This window comes from Leuciscus leuciscus (assembly GCF_965113295.1).
Source record: "Leuciscus leuciscus genome assembly, chromosome: 15".
NCBI classification, from domain to species: Eukaryota; Metazoa; Chordata; class Actinopteri; order Cypriniformes; family Leuciscidae; genus Leuciscus; species Leuciscus leuciscus.
In genome coordinates this window covers 24,310,545-24,329,927 of record NC_138739.1, presented here as the reverse complement: position 1 = coordinate 24,329,927, position 19,383 = coordinate 24,310,545, and the positions used below count along the sequence as shown (strand labels likewise).

The 19,383-nt window shown below is 37.7% G+C and overlaps 2 protein-coding genes across 3 annotated transcripts in view; both read left to right on the top strand.

Annotated features, from left to right (window-relative positions):
* Positions 1 to 13,699, top strand: part of ahr2 (aryl hydrocarbon receptor 2) — a 61,172-nt gene extending 47,473 nt beyond the window's left edge. The window contains exons 3-11 of the mRNA XM_082139660.1: positions 2,161 to 2,285; positions 4,137 to 4,226; positions 6,603 to 6,723; positions 7,021 to 7,160; positions 7,376 to 7,578; positions 7,687 to 7,796; positions 7,971 to 8,112; positions 8,195 to 9,908; positions 10,709 to 13,699. Coding sequence (XP_081995786.1) covers positions 2,161 to 2,285; positions 4,137 to 4,226; positions 6,603 to 6,723; positions 7,021 to 7,160; positions 7,376 to 7,578; positions 7,687 to 7,796; positions 7,971 to 8,112; positions 8,195 to 9,908; positions 10,709 to 10,816 — 2,753 coding nt within the window. The 3' untranslated portion in view covers positions 10,817 to 13,699. The remainder of the gene's footprint in view (positions 1 to 2,160; positions 2,286 to 4,136; positions 4,227 to 6,602; positions 6,724 to 7,020; positions 7,161 to 7,375; positions 7,579 to 7,686; positions 7,797 to 7,970; positions 8,113 to 8,194; positions 9,909 to 10,708) is intronic.
* Positions 13,700 to 14,877: 1,178 nt separating this feature from the next.
* ahr1b (aryl hydrocarbon receptor 1b) overlaps positions 14,878 to 19,383 on the top strand; it is a 46,678-nt gene continuing 42,172 nt past the window's right edge. The window contains exons 1-2 of one of the 2 annotated variants that reach the window (XM_082139661.1): positions 14,878 to 16,656; positions 16,696 to 17,642. In XM_082139661.1, the coding sequence (XP_081995787.1) occupies positions 17,602 to 17,642 (41 nt within the window). In that variant the 5' untranslated portion in view covers positions 14,878 to 16,656; positions 16,696 to 17,601. Of the gene's footprint in view, positions 17,643 to 19,383 lie in introns of both variants that reach the window. The other variant, XM_082139662.1, reaches the window with a different exon arrangement.

Sequence of the window (19,383 nt, the reverse complement as noted above, 5' to 3'; positions counted from 1 at the left end):
GAGATATTTTTGGTGCTTAGTAGAAAAACGCTGTTCTTTCCCCTCCTCCACTTCTTCTTATTCGTTTTTTTCCCCTCCCTTCTTTTTTTTTTTTTCCTCCAAGGGTTACGATAGAGAGCTTTTGATAAGGTCTAGAAATAGCAAGGCATCTGCGCCGGTCAGGGAGGAAATGGCTTAGCGAGCCGCACCCACGGGCTTATGTTAGCTCAGCGTTAGCCTAGCTCTAGACATTTCCACACACAAAAAAACCTCCCAACTAAAGTCTAACACGTACTTGACGATAAACATTAGAGATGTGATGTATCAGTTAGTTTAGCATTCATTTAGTGATGTGAATTTAAAATTAAGCGATACTGAAATGGAATGTATGGAAAATATGGCAAAACCACAGAAAAATAATCAAGTATTTGGAACTGGAAATCATTGATTGATACTGGAAATTATGCAAAATTGTTTATCTGTGCTATTCTTAATGATGTCAGTTGAGGTTCTTTTGTATACTTTTAGAAAACTGTACGTTTTTTTCTCACACATAAAATTGCTGTGTGTGAAGTGAGAGTGTTGGTGTGTGTGTCTGTTCAGACGTCCTGTAAGCTGTGAAAGTGTTGAAATCTCTATCTATCCATCTATCCATCTCTCTCTCTCTCTCTCTCTCTCTCTCTCTCTCTCTGAGAGCAGGAATAAAAAAAAAAGTCTCTGTCACATGTTCAGTGTGGTCATTGCTGTGCTTCAAGAAGTGAACTCAGATTTTACATCAGAGTTAACCACAACGTTTACCTCGTATTTTACCTTAAAGGAGGTAGTGGGTTACCAAAGAGTTTACATCAGAGTTACCTTATATTTTACTTTCATTTCTCACATCATTTTTACACATCTCTTTCATTTACTTAAGAGTTTACCTCACTTTTCATTTTACCTTACTTTTTAGCTTCACCACAGATTTTTACCCCATTTACCTCATATTTGACCTCCGTTCATCAAAGATTCAACCTCAGTTTATCTCAAGATTTATCTCTGATTTTGCATGTTTACTTCACTTTTTGTCTTACGGGTTTATTTTAGAGCTCACTTCACAGTTTACATCAGAGTTCGCCACAGATTTTAACTCATTAAAGTCTCAAACTTTAATTCACATTTACCTCATATTTTACCTTAGTTCACCACAGATTCTACCTCAGTTTGACTGACTTTTTTTTTACCTCAGAGTTTGCCTTTTTTTTTTTTTTTTTTTTTTATCTCAAACTTTAGTTTACATGATTTACCTCATATTTTACCTCAATAAATTAAAAAAATTATCAATTTACTTTACACATTTTACGCATTTTACATTTTACCTCGCAGGTTTGCATTAGAGCTTACTTCACATTTTACCTCAGTTGACTTGAAATGTTTCCTCAGACTTCAGTTTACATCAGATTTTACCACTGGCTTTGCCTCATAGTTTACTTCATTGTTTACCTCAGCGGTTCCTTATTGATTTGTAACATGTTAGTACCATTTAGTTGCCCTTGGACGTGATGTTGATGTTGTAGCTTGTGTAACCAAAATGGGCAAGACACAAATGTTCAACAAAAGAAGCTTTAGCTAATAAACAATTTGTTTAATTGACTAGCACCTTGTAAATTAGACTGGCCTTGTAAATAATGGCCTTTGTTTTCAAACACATTTTTGCTTGGTACATGTTGAGAGTGAGAAGGCAAGTAATAAAAAACAACAAAAATATACAGAGTCAAGACATCTGGAGAGGAAACTGTTGATGACGTTGATTGATCATGTTAGTCCTAGTTTCTTCCTGAGTTCACAGTGGAAGGGTAGCGACGTTCTGCTTGGTCATGTGATGTTTTCATAGATTTTTCAGCAAAATGTACAACTTTAATGATGAATTGCTGGTGGCAACTTTTACATTTTTTGTAAACACATAGCTCAAAATCCTGTAAAGTTATTTTATTTGAATGCTTTTTGGCTTGTCTCCATCCATGGTGATGGACTATTTTGAAGTAATGGATTATTTCATATTATTTGTCTGAAAGAATGGTTTAAATCTTACAAAAACAATCTCCATATCAAACCGGCACAGAATGACATTCATGATGGTAACCTTTTAGTAACCATACTCTTTCTCCCTCTCTCTCTCTCTCTCTCTCTCTCTTTTTGCTTTAGCCACAGTCAAAAAGACAGGAGGAAATGGATGGCTAAGTGACCGGACAGGGACATTTGGAGGAAATGGACAGACAGCCACCAGTCTGGATGGAGTCAATTTCTCAGAGGGAGACCTGTTGTTGCAGGTAAAATGCATGAAAATGCGCCAATTCCTTGATCTCTTTTCTTCAGAATTACCAGGAATCTTCATAACAACCTCCCACTTGTTTACATACGCTCACACTCAACATTAACACATTTTATAAACACCTTGCACCTCATTTCTCACCTAAAATGGCCCGGATCTTTTTGTGAGTTTGTGTGTGAGTGATAAGAATCATCTTCTGGGAGGTCTTCCCATCTTTCGTCACGTCAATCTAAGGTCAGATCGATTTGCTATTCGCAGCGGTCTTAAATCTGTTCCTACCTCTTCAGGAAAAGTCGTTGCCAAGCATCTTTATGCTTTCTAAATCATCCCTCACTTTTGTGTATCCTCATTTGTTCCCTCGTTATTTATTTATGCAAACTGTCACTCTGGGCTGCGCAAAGAAGTCTGTAATTTCCCATTATGTTTGTGTGTGTGCATAGCAGGTAAAAGTGTGATCGTTTCCTGATTCCTTGGAAGGATATTAAAATAAACAGTAGCCATAAAGTCCATCTATACCCGCTCAAATAAAACACTTAACATAAGCTTCCATGTCATAAACTCATGGAGGAAAGTTGGGTTGACATTTTGTTTATTGTAGCTGTTGTCATGCTTGGTGCAATGTAATGAAGTCTGAGCAATTGAGATTCTCCGCTGTTGAGCAATGTTATGTTGCTTTCCACCTACAAATATTGTGAGTTTCTTTTTCAGCCACATCTCCGTCTCTTTCTCTTTCTCTTTCTCTCTCTCTCTCTCTCTCTCTCTCTCTCTCTCTCTCTCTCTCTCTCTCTCTCTCTCTCTCTCTCTCTCTCTCTCTCTCTCTCTCTCTCTCTCTCTCTCTCTCTCACCATTGTTTGAGGGCTGTTGGTTCCTGTGCGTGACTAGCGGCGATATTCACCCCCTGTCTGTTGTCATGTTCAACACCTTAACAAAAGCCTGGATAATTACATGGGATGTTTACTTAAAAAAAAAAAAAAAAAAAAAAAAAAAAGATGTAAAAGAAGAAAAATGGCCCCATTCCCCCCCACCCATCTACAGTCTTACACTCACTCACAATCCCAGACGCTGTGTGTTTTGCATTATGCCTGCTACAGACTGTGCGATTTCGGCAATCCATTACAATTCACACTGTACGACATGGATCTAATAAACTTGGGTACGACATGTATGTAGACTGTGCGATGATGACGCCTATTGAATCGTAGGCTACGACGCAAGTTAGTATAGACGTCAGTATATAAAACGTCATCAGCATGCGCTAGTGGTAAACGAATAGAGCAAGATGAATTGCATTTCGGCAATCGTGTTTTTTATGTCCGCTGAAAAAAAGAGGAGTGAGCGAAAGAGGAGAATATGGACACGGTCATGACTAGGGAAAAGAGGCCAACTTGACATGCCAATTTTGCAAATGGAGTTGAGGCAAGTAGTTTTAAGTTTTAGCGCCATGTCGCGTTGATCAATACGCCATTTCATGTTGCATTTTTATTGGCTAGTCAGTAAATGTTGGTCGTAGCAGCAAACACACTGTGAGATGATCATGCTAAATTTCTGATATAGTCAGAAAATTATCGCTGGCTATCTTTGGTCGCAAGACTGTGACAACAGCCATCTTTGAACCTCTCACTGACGTAGGACCACCATTTAGGAGCCACGACTGGCACAGAAATCGCCACGATTGGTCATCTTTCGTCTGGGACAGCCCAAAATCGCACAATGCGTACCGGGAATAAACCAAACCAGAACGAACCTTTCTGTTTTTGTTTATGAAATAATTCATTCCATTCAGCTTTGACTTAGCGTGCAATTTGTTGTTAACATGTTTTAACACATATTTGTCTTATTTTGTTTTCAGGCCCTCAATGGCTTTGTTCTGGTTGTCACCGCCGAAGGTTACGTGTTTTATTCGTCTCCAACTATACAGGACTACCTGGGCTTCCATCAGGTGAGTTTGCTTTAAAACTTTTCTTTAGGAAGTACAACTTTTATTTAACATTAGGCATCTCGTCATACTTCGAAATTTTCATAATCAACACAAATATTGCTGGTAAGTGGCTTAAACAAAAGCTAGGCCTCTTCCGACCTTTCCTTGTTTTGTTTTTTTGTATTGTTTACTAAGAAAAATTTATATTAGTGTACTAGCCTCAAACAATCCTATTGCGTTTCGATTAATAATTGATAAATCCAGTGTAATTGGAATCTATGCTGGAGTTGGAAACTTTTGAATCATTCTTCATTTGTTTGTTGAGTATTTCCTCACCCTGAAGGAATCATGAATTTCTCTTATCGTCAGGATAATTCTGAGGGCCCGAATGTCGGTCACGGGTGCTTACTGTTCCATAACTGAAGCGTGAAAGTAGGTTGTGAAAAATTGCTGAGGTGTCTCTGGGTTCGATTTCTTAATCGGAATGGTTTGTTTACTGTTAAACATCTGTGGCGTCGATGAGGATTTGTTTTCTTAAATAGTGAACAAACTAGTCAATGTTGTTCAGATGTTGTTCAGGTTTTCTTCCTTGTCCTGTTTGGAAGAGTTATTCAAAATGATGTAAGCTAATATTTGCAAATGCTTAGCGATTACGTTTTCTTTCACCCTGTGATGTGCATATCGGACATAGTTTGGTTTTGTTTATAAAAGAGGAGAAGCTCAGAAAAAGAACATCAAAGAGAGTCAAATTGAATGTTTGGATACTTCATTAAAGAACTTGCTAAACCTGTTTGTCTGTGTGTGTCTGAACCGCAGCCAGCTCTGTGAAAGATCTTATGTATGTGTTCCTGTGGTGTATTGTACGTATAGTTTGCATGTATGGATCATATTAACAATAGCTTTTTCATAACTATATCCAACAGTAATATAGCAAGTAGGCTATACGTTACACAATGCCTACTCAAATACACATTCTCGCTCTAGGCACACACAAATATTACAATACGTACAGTATGTGCACACCTAAAGAATGTATTTATAATATATGTATATGTATATATACACCTGTATGATTTGTGATTAAGACCTGCGGTTTCATTGTGTTTGTTGATGTGCATCTGTACATATAGTGTGTGCTTGTGATTGCGTACCTGTTTTTCCTCACTAAATCAATTTCCCTAGAGTGTGACGTTCCCTCTCTAGCATGTAACGCAAGTCCAGGTCGCTACGGTTACGCAGGCAGCACCACCTGCACACATAAACGCATAAAAACATTACATACCCACTGCCAACACCTGTTGTGACTTAGGTCGCTTATAACTATTCACATACTTTTAATTACATTATTTTATCATGTAGGTGTCTGACATTTTTATAGTGTTAAGTGTTCTGTGCTTTCACTCCTCAAAATTCAGTTCTTAACAGAGCTGGACAACATTTTTTATATTTATGATATACTATCCTTTTGTTGGTTGCATAAAATTAAGAAACTTGTTAACTGTAGAAGTGAATATTGCAATAATTTGGTCTTTAGATGGGGAGTTTGATTTGATTTTTCAAATACATTTATGATATGCATTAAAAATATATATATGATTTTATATATAGTATTACATTTTATTATTTTTAGATGTTATAGAATGGCTCAACATCATACGTGCCCTGTTGAAAAACATCTGTGTATACTTACTCAATATATGTTTAAATATCAGCGACATGTATACATATTTTTGAGCAATTAACATATATCTCTTCTTTCTACTCCCTATCCTGTGTGTCCTCATTAACCTTTAAATGTGTGTTTGCTGGTACTAGTTGTCATGAATGGTTTCTGGACCTTGTCTGGTTTTCATCCCCACCGTCCAGCCTGCAGCAATTAGCGTGCACACAGCACAAGCACTTAGAAGAAGCTTGCCTGTTTTCACTGGTCTAGAGAGAGAGAGAGAGAGAGAGAGAGAGAGAGAGAGAGAGAGAGAGAGAGAGAGAGAGAGCACAGGGAGGAAAATACATAGGCCGAAAGGAAAAATGCAAGACAAGTTGCAGTTACTATGCCAAGCCTCTAGAGGGAAGCATCTACTTTTTGATATACATTAAATACAGTGCATTGAGATCTCCTTTTAAACTCTAGAGACAAATGTGAGAATGCTTTTTCATTAAATATGAGCCACCGCAATAGACTACTTTTTTTGCATTTGATTGGCATAAACACTGCAGTTACATAATGGAAAGAAAATAACTACATGAGAACTTGTTTGTGACAGTGGAAAAAACTTTACCATATTGAATGGTAATGGTAAAACACTCCTAATGGAATGGATTATTAGGAGATGCTGGGTGCATAACATGCCCTGTGATCATGTATGTTTTTATTAATGTCCTCTTTCATTGTCTTCACAGTCGGATGTGGTCCACCAGAGTGTATTTGAGCTCATCCATACAGACGATCGGGCAATGTTCCGCAGACAACTACACTTCGCTCTCAATCCCACCTCGTGCGATGGTAGCGAAGGATCCGATGGTTAGTAGCAACTCACCCTAACGTTGGTGTTCAAATAGGGTCAGTGAGTTCCTGGTAAGATGTCGTCAGTATTTACTGCGGTGCCCAGCCCTGAATGTTTTGTCAATGAGCAGATTTCTGCTGTCATCATTACTGAGTCAAGGAAGTATGTTTGTGGAGAACAAGCTGTCGGAGGATCAGTTCAGATTTATAAAATGGAGCCTTGTATAAACCCACGATGATGAACACAGGTAGTGATTCACAGCCGATTACATCACTGTTTTCCTCTTTTGTTTGGCAAAACCAATTGGTCTTCAGCAATGCAGAGCAGCAGTGACATTACCAGAGACATGGTAAACTACAACCCTCAACACATCCCTCCAGAAAACTCATCTTTCCTGGAACGAAGCTTCTGCTGCCGATTCCGGTGCCTCCTGGACAACTCATCAGGCTTCTTGGTAAACATCCTAGATGTCTATTACAACTTTATGCCAGTCAAAACCAAAATGTATATATTTTTAGATGAACACTTTGTGCTATATTCAACCATGTTTGATTTTCTGTGTACACAACAGCAACAGCTGTGTAAATAAATCTGCTGCGGATTGTTTACTCTCAGTGTCGGACCCTCATGGGGCTAAATGACTTTCATGTCCTTCCCTTTGCCCCTAAGGCCCTGAACTTCCAGGGGAGGCTGAAATATCTCTATGGGCAAAACAAATTGGTGGAAGATGGGAACTTGTCCCACCCTCAGCTGGCTCTTTTTGTCATAGCCACACCCCTCCAGCCACCCTCAATCTTGGAAATCAGAAGCAAGACTCTTCTTTTCCAAACCAAACACAAGCTGGACTTCACACCCTTGGGTATTGACACAAGGTAGGTTTGAGTTTTAAGTAAAAGACAGCATCAGATTGGGCCAATAAATTTTTTGGAAGTGGTTTAAACAGTGTTAACATTTTTTCCTATCTATTTCTCATTTTGCAGAGGGAAGGTGGTTCTTGGCTACACTGAGATTGAGCTGTGTATGAGAGGCTCCGGTTATCAGTTCATTCACGCAGCTGACATGATGTACTGTGCAGACAACCATGTCAGAAGTGAGTTATATCAGACCTTGACCAAGTATTTACTATTAAATCAAAGCCAAGTCCATTCTTAGATGTTCAACTTGGCTTTTGGATGAGTTGAGTTTATGAACTCCATAAGACTATCAGTTTGATTTCTATAGAAGACCTTTTAAAATATATTTTTTCTCTTACTTTCTCTCATAGTGATAAAGACAGGAGAAAGTGGTTTAACCGTCTTCAGACTTCTCTCGAAATGGGGTACATGGATCTGGGTGCAGTCCAATGCTAGGCTTGTTTATAAAGGAGGAAGGCCAGACTTCATAATTGTTCGACAGAGAGCACTAACGTAAGTAAAACCTGCTTTTTAGTAATGTCGTTGCTGAGCTAATCTCCTTGTTTTTCTAATAAATATAGTCTGTATTTTGTAGAAATGAGGAGGGTGAGGAACACCTCAGTCAAAGGAAGTTGCAGCTACCCTTTAACTGCACCACTGGTGAGGGTGTCTTGTATGAGACTGGCCCCACACTGGACATCATCACTGACATTCAAAATCAGAGCAAACCCCAGAAGATAAACAAACCTCCATCTCTGGACCCAGATTCTATTCTTGGCTCCATGCTGAACCAGGATCTTTCTATCTACAACCAGAAAAATGATCCCAATTCACAGTTTACGCTTGACAAGGCTTTCAGGGATAGCCACGCCCTGCTCAATGTCCCTGGGAACACCTGGCAGCCGTCAGCCACAAACACTGTAGCTGAGATAAAGGAGGAAGGTGTGGTAAAGGACATGATGGAAACCTTGCAGCAGATTATCGGGGACACCACTTTTTGCGACAACCTTCAGGATTTTGATGTGGACAAATTGGAGCTGAAGGAGTGGGAGAACACTCTGCTCAGGATGAACTACAACAACGATATGGATCTTAACAAAATCCTCACCAACGACATCCTCTCCTATGTCGAAGATGCACTTTTCAAGGAAAGTGGTGTTCAATTGCCTGAACAGATAAAGGACCAGGGTCTATTTGTTGAGGTGCCGGAGTTACAGAATAACTTAGCTGCTAACCAGGCATTCAACTGCCAGGCAGGGATGCTTGGTGGATCCCAAGGTCCGGGTGAGTTCATCGGAATGAACATCCAGGATGGAGTGGATGCCAGTAGCCCTGGAAGAGGGATGGCCAAGCTCACCCATATGGGGCCACAGATTTTACCTGGCGACACTTTCGTCCAATCATTTGGACTAGACCAGACAACCCAAAATATGCCCAGCAATAATAACATCATGTTTAATCCTCTTGCCATGCAGTGTAGTCAGCAGTCGAGCCAAGTCAGGCTTGGTCTGCAAGAGAACGGAATGGTGCCATGTGGCCAGAGAAACCTTCAGACTGGAAACCAGCCCCATCCCAACGCAATGACTCTCCCTCTTCAAAGTCCTCTGTTGCAGGGCACTTCCACCCTGCCGATAGGCTTCCAGAATTCACTTCCCCAACAACCGTCAATCAGTCAGAACCCTCAGTGGGTGTCCGACAGCAACAATATGGTGGATAACCTGCTGAACTCCTGCGGCCATAACGTTTCAGGATCACAAGATGCAGGACTGCACTCTGGCCCAACTACCCACTTACAAGGACAGTTTTCTCTTCACACTCAAAATCCTGCCAATCCAGGACTGCCTGCCTGGCAGAAATCCCAGCCTACCCCTCCGCAGGTCCCTAAATCGTTTTCCAGCGGACATCAGAATATGACGGGCTTCCAAAGAGACCTGATCGGACTGTTGTCGCACACAAACGCACAAGGATTCCTGCCCGATACAACTGCAAATGGCGTCTATCCTCAGCAGAACCCCAACAGCTGCATGTTCACAAGCACGCCTCAACCCCCGCTGAATGGGATGCAGTATGGTTCTGCCAATCCAGTATCTTCAATGTCATCCTGCCAGAGGGCTAAAGGTCTGATTACCCACAGTCCTACACAAGAATCCTGTTACTACCAGAGAGGTCCTAGCGAGTCAATCGTGGACACGCCGGTCATCCCACAGGAGGACACCAACATCAGCCCCATGGCCTGTCAAGTCCCACTTGGATTAACTCCAGATAACATACTTGCTCAGCAGTATCTCTCCTGCAATGGCCAGACACAGGTAAACTGTACTAATTTAATCCATTGTATAATTGTAACTTTAAACTAGCGTGCTCTCTAGATCAAAGCAAACACGTGTGTGCTCACTCCCTAAGATTGAGTCTTGAAGTATAGCGGAACTGCCCGGTTTTTACCCCAGGCTTAATGTGTCATCACACATCCAGGGCTTTTTTCTTTTTTTTTTTAACAGGTTGGGTTATCTCAGCTCTACCACCAGTCACAAGTCTTTGTGGGAAAGAACAGTTTGGGGATTTTACTTTTGTCACCATGTGTAAAGAAGTATTTTTGAAGAAGTCTAGAGCTTCTGAGGTGGACAGATACTCAAGATAAATCTATTCACAATGTGCTCAGTTAATTTGTTTCAAATTGTGGGCAATACAGAGTAGTTCTGGGTGACTAAACATATTTCTTGATGTAATTCAATTCTAATATAAAAGCTCTCAATTTTGATTAATTTCAGTATATTTCAGTTATATTGTCCATTTTGCTTAGATATGAAGAAAAAAAATAGATATGCTGTTAAGATTTTGTCTTGGATAAGACAAAACCATTGTCTTAGTTAAAGTTAGTTAAAGTTCTTTTGAATATGAATTATGTTTTCATAAAAAGTACAAAACTCTGAATAGTAAAGGAAGACATCAAAACAGTTTGTCAGTAACCACAGGCTGGGTGCAAAAGTTCAAAATGTAGAGAGTTCTGCTTTAAATTCTTTTCCATGCACAACTTAATGAATATCATGACATTATCACCATGGAATGGACAAAACATTCCTTTAATGGTTTCAATTTTGTCCCTTCACAGATTCCAAACCGTCCACTTGAGGAGAAAGGAGCGTACCTCTTTCCCTCACTGGCCAATGGAACCACCTACTTTTCCGAGAACAACCAAAGCAATTGCTGTGACTATTAGTGGTAGATCCCACCCAATGCAGCGACTGACACATCAACAGCGCAGTGCCTGTTTCTAGGAAAGAAAACGCACACATAAATACAGCAACTTGTTCGTCCCTTCGAGAGACATGCTTCCACTTCTGATGACACTCTGGGTTGAAAACATACGAGACATTACAGAGCTTTAAAAGCCATTTTTACCACACATTTTTTCACTTATCTACTTATTCACTTATTCACACCCTCTCTGATGAGAAATAAGCAGTAAAAGAAAGTTCATATTTATTTTTTTTAAAGCATGTCCTTTCATCCCTGATTTGATTTCTTCTTCTTTTTTCGCCATTCTGGAGTGGGATAGAGAGTGTAATGGCAAGGAGAGGTGTGTGAGCAAGTGTGTGTTTGTGTATATGTGTGTGCGTGAGGAAGCCTAGAGTTCATTTATGAAGTATGCAGAAGGAATGGAGCAACCTTTTAATTACGGGGACAAGATTCTGAGGTAAAGAAAAAACACCACCGAAATCAATAGTTCGAGAAATATGTCCCCGTTTCTGCTACACAACACTTTTTCCATTCAAGGAGTAAAAATGAAACAGTACAAGATACCCTCTTTAGTACCGTCTGCTCTTGCCACCCGTTTATGCTTGCCTTAAGCATATGTTTCATGTGTATTACAACAATATCTGAATGTTATTGCTCATCATTTACTTGTTCAGTTTTTTGTTTAATAATCGTCTTTTGTACTTTTGTATGCATATAATCGAAATTATGAAAATGCCATTGAGCCATTTTTTTTTTTCGCTTTTAATTTGCTGATTACACTCTTGCTTTCTGTTCGCTTATGTAGAAGAATAATAGTAATTCTTAAATCGTGTTGCGTGCCATGAATCACAGCAGCCAGCGTATCCTGCCTCCAGAGGAAAGGTAAGATACAGTATGAGAAAAAGAGGGAGTTTTGAGAAGACATCACAGACTAGTCATCAAGAAGGATCCCAAACAAAAGTAAATATTAGTCGGAAAAAAGATTCGATCATTTTTTTACGGCCACAGTGAAATTTTAATGACTTCTTTACTCGTCTATAGTGTCGTTCTTGGTCAGTCAGGAAATACAGCAGCAGCCAAAAAGTTTAGAAGTACAGTGTAGAGAATGTGTTCATTTCTGTGAATTGTTCGTAAAACTATTCCTGCGTGAATTGTACGCATAGAATTGAATGCAATTTACACAGAAATGTGTTCTTTAGTGTTTCGTGAATTAGGCCCAAAGTTTGTAGACAACTTTGAGCCCCTTTTTTTTCTTTTTTGAAGAATTTAAAGCCATTTGATTCAGCATTTTGAATGTGTAAATATACCAAAACATATTTGTATGAGATTTCTCGTAGCTGCGGAATTATGACTGATTGGTTTTATTGTTTTTTAAAAAAGGGTCGCTACCTACTTTTTGAAAAGGCTTTTTACCTTATTTTTCTTGTAAAAACTTGTGTTTTGGACAGCTGTTGCTTCTGAGATTTGTTCTTTCACCCTGCAGTAATAACAGAAAGTTTGGTGTGATAATAACAGCAAATATATATATATATACCACAAACTCGTTAACCCGAAGCCTTTTCCTTTCATCATCTGAAATGGGAACACTGTGTGCCTTAATTTCTTTCTCCCCAAAGGATATTTCAGTTTTTCCCTCCCGTTTTCACTCTCTTTGGATGAAATGATCGTGGCTTGCAGAGGAGGAAAGGAATTGAAATGGCAGCTATAATTGAATCTGAGAAGCAAAGTTTTTAACAACTGGTTGTTGTTAGCATGGACAGAATCGATTATGCTAGTTTGCTGAGTGTTGTACATAGCCTCACAGTTCAAGAGTTACAGGACACGCATTCTGCCTGTTTGTCGTCTTAAGTGCCTTAAAACAGCTTTCATTTTCTGAGATTAGTGACTTTTTGTTCGTTTCGTTTGTACCGAAAGCTAAAGGAGCTGGCTATGATGTAATGTTAGAGCGTTCTGTGTTTCATTGCTAGATGTCTGCTGGTTAAGAGAGGAGGTTAGTAAATCGCTAAATGGTCGTTTGATTGATGGATGATCAGTTGGCTAATTGATCTCTTTATCAGTTTGTAAAGTTGACAGATTACGCACAAATAAAAGCGATGGATTTGTTTTGCTCTGATTTTCGCTTTCATGCTTTAAAATAACTTTCACGCCACGTCCTTCGACGCGATAAAGCTCCGTCCACAATGATGTATGTTAAATCAGTGGTTCTCAAGTGGTTTTGCTTCAAGACAGATTTTACAGTGGCGTTTATCATACAAATGTCATTTCAATCAAATGTTGAATAGCTTTATATGGCGGAGATGCCATTTTATTCATAGCTAGTATTTAATGCATCTCAAATACTCGCAATTGAACTTTTTCACACTTGTGTGAAATTGAAAACGAACATTTTTACTTACAGTACTTAAATGCCCTTAATTGTGTTTTATAATAATGTTAATTTGATATTAAATTCAAAACAATATCAATGCCTGCAGTCGTTCGCCGTTTAAAACGCATTGTGATGTTTGGGTCATATTTTCCCAATCAAAACAGACCTGTGACCTAATTTTTTGGGCTGCGACCCACCAGTTGAGAACCACTGTATTTGAGATTAGATATTTTTTAAACTGCAATTTGGCTTTTTAGTGATGACAGACAGATTACTTGTCGCTTTAATCCTGTCCATCTGCTTAGGAAACTATTAGACTATTAGTACCATGTTTATGACTTAAGTAAGATCCCTAAATATTAGTCATTTGTGACTAGACAAGGTTTAGTGGGTTCATTTGCTGTACCTGCAAAATGGCATCAATTAAAATTGGTTCACAGTGGACAAAACACCAATAATCGACCTCTGCATTGAACTCCCCCTGTGCCAAAACATTTTGAAATAAATCATTCATACATGTTAGGACATCCTCCCCATTCACCACTAAACTACAAATCCTTTAGGAAGAAATAATACTTAACACTTCAGATGCCCGTGTCTTGCGTAACAATGTTTGTGAGGCCTTCACTTTAAATGCAGTATCTTTGTTTGTTTGTTGTATCATTGTATGTTTGTTTCTTTGCTTGTGCTCCCAGCAATGTAAATGCTTTTATGTGTAGGCTACTATATATCTTTTTTTGTACATTGTTCTGCACAACTGTAAAATTTATACGCAAATGGATGTCCCACAAATAAAAGTTATACACACACTTCTATATTATATATATAAAATATAGCTTTTGTTTGTTCTGTATTTGTATTATCAATTGATTAATTTTTGTTTTGTGCCTCTCATTATTGATATGTTTATAATATTAAACGGGGGTCAATGACTCAATGGCTTTAGCTGGTCATTTTATTGGACATATGTTTAAATGGACAAAAACTAGATAGACAGACGGATGGATGGATAGACAGATAGATAGATAGATAGATAGATAGATAGATAGATAGATAGATAGATAGATAGATTTCATATGAAGTTAAACACACTTCTATATTATATATATAAAATATAGTTTAAATGGACAAAAACTAGATGGATGGATGGATTTCATATGACGCTATGCCAGCTTCAGATTGCATCAACCATAGTTCAGCCTAAAAAGCAATTAATGCCTCCAAGTCATCATAGATCCAGTCAAATATGTATTTTAAGCCCTTTTTACGTGGTATTAAGATGCGTTTTGGTCGATCGTATAAGTGGACGACGCTAAATACAGGTGTAAAAGGGATCTAAAAACGTTTTGAGCTTGTCCACTTTCGACCACTTCAGAGGCAGTCGAAAACTCATTGGTCCAAATGAATAAAATTAGATCGACTCAGAAAAAGTTTGCACGCGCAAGTTGAAAGGCTTTTGGTTGTGGATAGTAAAACACACCTGCAACATTTATCAAGTTCGTGGATATTTATGCATTTGTTAATCATTATGAGTCTAATTTCATCCCATAATATGTGTCTCAGTCCCTCATCTACATCGACCAAAACGCAATACCATGTGTAAACAGGGCCTCATTTAATCATTTCTGGTTTAAATTGAGATCCCTTCCCTTTATTACTCACGTGTCCGTATACTGATCCAATAGCATATCTTAAAAACTACAGACAATCAACAATTTTAAACATTGACTACATTTGGCTGTAGACCAGTGTAGACCATAGGGTGTAGACAGACAGATGGATGAAGTTTACGTGTGTTTACCACATGGGGGCGCTAATGTATATATTTTGAATGTGTGCCAGTAGGCCTACAATTGTATACTGTATAGCCTACATGTATAATGTAGGCTACTACTAGACTAGTGTAAAAATTAAACTTTTAAGATGGCGAGTTGAAATGAGTCGTTCTGCCGTGTTCAATTGCTTCAATTGACGAAACAACAAAGAAATAATATGGGTTTTCTTGTAACTACTTGGTGTGGTTGGCCACAGTTTTATAGAGTGTCCTAACTAAAACAAAATTGGGGAGATACAGCCTACAATCACTTTTGAATCATCTTTTATTCATTACTGCCCTTTAAATGCATGCGTATAAAACAGATGTGTATGAAAGAGTCAGTAGTTTGCATGCACTTGAAGGGATTTTGCTGTGGTCCATAAACGAGTATTATATAATAGCGTCATTATAGTCAATTTATGCCGAACAGCAATAAACGCTTCTGAAAGAGCAGGAAATGATGCGTCATAACAGAAGTTTGCAAAAGGGAACTGACTATGCAACGAGCCTCTTTGCAAGGATATGATGCATATAATATGGCAATAACGGTAAATAGGGAATGAATGACTAAACTAATAAACATAAAAGACTCTCGAATTATTATCACCCCATTAAAATATTACTGGAATTTCTTAGGGAGTAAACTCGATCATTTAAATTATTTATATTTTATTAATAATTGCGTACATTTGTTTCACGGAAACAACATGCTGATTATTACTATTATTATTATAGCCTATCTATCTTTTTAGTAGCCTAACATTAAAAACAAAACAAAAAAAAACATTTATTTGATTTAAAATTATTTATTTAGGCCTAAATGTTTATTGTACTTAATTTCAGGGATTTTCATCAAAAGATACCTATACAGATGATGCGATTTTTGTAACAAATCCTGCGAGGTGCTCCGTCCGCTGATTGGCCAGAAGTGTCCAGGATTCTAATGAATAATAAACAGCCTCGCGAGCGATTCTTGCCCTGCGTCTCAATGTTCATATCCATCCTAAACAGTATGTGAGATTATAATAACTGTGTCCCAAAGCATAGTAGCCTATGTTGAAAAGAGTATGCCAGAACACAAGTCCCCGGGTGGTCTACTATTTCTGATGGATTTTTGAAGTGTGGATCCGTGCACACTCTATAATATTCCCCACGACCCACTGCGCTTTGGAGAAGGAACTACAAACACGAGTAAAAAGTGTTTAAAAAACTACAAAACATGGCGGATATGCGCGACCAACGGTGAGAGGTTTAGATAAAGGTTTGAGTGACTAATCAAAGTTTAACCTGATAGAACAAATATTTATTTATTGTTATCCGTGTTATATTTCATCTGTAATATCAATGTGGACTTTTATGAAGATACGTTTGGCCATTAACTTTTAAATGCATCATTATACATGAATATGAGGAGAGTTCTTTGCATGAAAGACCCGCGACTGCAGATCAACGTGCTTCTGCATTTCTCTCCGATAGAGATTTTAACTTTGACAAGATGACTGACAGCCTGGTCAGTTTGCGACAGGATGCGTGTAACTAAGTGACAGAGCAACCGTTAAAGACGCAACTGTATGACGTGATATAGTATGTCCCAAAGCTTATCTACTCTTCTGCTACACTGCCTACACACTCAAAAGTGTGCACTTTTCTTCACAAAAATAGTACATACTTTTAGGGCGTAGGCCTAGTATAAGTAGGCGAATTGAGACGCAGCATTAGTAACCTTACAATCTCATTAACATTCATAAACAAATTCTTCCCCATTCGTTGCGCCTAATTACAAACGTCTGCCTTTCAGCAAATCCATCAGGCTTATGACCAAGCTTCACGTTTCTTTATTAATATTCACAAGCGAGAAATCGTCATTTTGAACTCCGTTGACCAATCACGGGAGACGTAAGGTCTGACGTCCTGTATCCTAGGAGATTTTTCCCCTTTGCCTTTAATGCCGTGGCCTCTGATGCTCTGCGCGCGCTCCTGCGCAAATCTGTGCCGGTTGCCTGGTCAACCAAATGCGCGTGCCCCTGCAAGCTGATGTCGGGGGCGCGCAGTTGGAGGACTTAGTGGAGCAGCTCGGCCAAAAAAAAAAAAAAAATGAATTAGACACGAAGCTATGATTCTGGGTTTGGTTTATTTTTCCCGTTCTGTGTAAATATAGATTATAATGTATTATTTTAACCAAGCAAATGACTTTGGAGAGCTGTTTACACAAACTCAGCCGCACTGAGGATGAAGAATATGATAACGAGGACCTGCTGTCACTTCTCTTATGAACGCTGAAATATATTTGAAGAGGAATTACACTTTTTGCATCTCTTTTGGCGTTTTAAGTTTATAGGACTGATATTAATTGCAGTTTGGTCATGTTGTAGCAGTAGCTTTGGGTGCCTTTTTGCACAATTGATAAAATATTATATTTATTTTCGAATTTGAACACTCATTGCCTGTACAAGAAATCAGTTTTTTCTTACAGTTTTTTGTTTAAGTAGAAAGAGTGGGTCTTCGGGATTTTACTGTCTGTTTGAAATCGTGGGTTGAATTTATTGGACCCGAAGAGTTGGATTATACTGACGCCTTAAACATGTATGCAGGACGAAAAAGAAGAAAACCAGTGCAAAGAGCGTAAGTGATACAAATAAATGTGTGTGTGTGTGTGTGGGCGCAGTGAACACTGTGGTCCATAATTAGACCATACAAACAAATAATTAGGGTCATACAATTTTCATTGATAATTGATGTTGTTGAAGTTTTTGTTGGTCTTTCTGACTAAAGAAAAACTCGACAGTATAGTAAAATACGTCTGACCCACATCGCATGTGTAATCTTCTCTCTAGGCCCATCTGTCTGAAGTAAATATTTATATTATTCTATTTAAAGTCATCAAAGCTTCACTGGTATAAGTTTTACAACCCAGTGCTGCGATATTTGTTTTAATGTACAGTATGTGCGTAATGATATTATAGTTTTCATGCACTCTTGCTCATTTAGTCAACTTATATATTTGTCCTTTTCGTTTTCCATTTTTGATAAAAAATACATACAAAATATTTATATTATTTGATAAAAAATCAGGTACAAAAAAATAAATAAATAAAATTAAGTTAAAACCCCCAAATTCTGAACATGAGCGCTGCATGCAAATATTTTATTTTATATAATGTACTGTATATGTTATATATATATATATATATATATATATATATATATATATATATAATGCATTATATTTTATTAATTATTTTATCTTGCGTAATATTTTATTTAAATTATTATTGTTTATTTTATTGTGGATTGATATTTTGCGTATAATTATAGGCCTTAGTCACATTTTTATTAGAACATGATTTTTTTGAAAAATACATGTTTACTAGATTTAGCCTATAGCATGTATATTGCTAACAGTTATATTTACTGGTAAATATTTAATAATAATCGTAATAACACGCCTTAATAAGCCTATATAATTATGCCACCTTTTATTGAGTTTAAAATCACTTCATTGCTAAAGTGTAAACCAAATACGTATCATAATCTTATATTACGTGTTGCATGAACCATTCAGAGCTTATTTTATACTCTTAAATAATAGATTTACAAATTATATTGTTTAATATTTGTAAAAAATATTTTAAATTATATTTGGTTTATTATTAAGATTTCAATTTGCCAATCACTGTAGTTTCTGTATTGATTGTTTCCTTACAATTTTCCCTTTTTGAATTCATATATCTTTAAATTGATCTATTGACGTCTTTTGTTTAAAATTAAAAAAATGTATTATAATGAAATTATAATGTAAATCATATTTACAGTAACAGACAAATTATGTTTTATAACAGCCCGTTGTGTGTGGTTCAGGTAAACCGTATGAAGATGGCAATATCTAAAATATTTGTCCTTGTGGGGACATTTTTTGGTCATCGTGAGGATAAGGCTTATAAGTCATACAGAATTATGTTTTTTAAAAATGGAAAAATGCAGAAAATGTTCTATGATGGGTAGGTTTTGGGTTACAGGATAGAATACCTATACTGTTTGCACAGTATAAAAATCATTATGTCTATGTAAATTCCCCATAAAACATAGAAACCCAAAATGTGTGTCTGTGCGTGTGTGTGTGTGTGTGTCTGTGTGTGTGTGTGTGTGTGTGTGTGTGTGTGTGTGTCTCTTTTACATTGGGGTGGTGACCCAAATGTGATTTTTCGTACAAACTAAGGTACACACAAATTTCCTTAAAATCAAACACTGAAATTTATTAGTATTACTGAGACCAGCACAGGCCCAACAATATGCAAAGTTATTAAACGTGACAGGTAGAGTAGGAAAGTTGACAATTGAGTAAATTTAGTAAAAACAGCTTGTG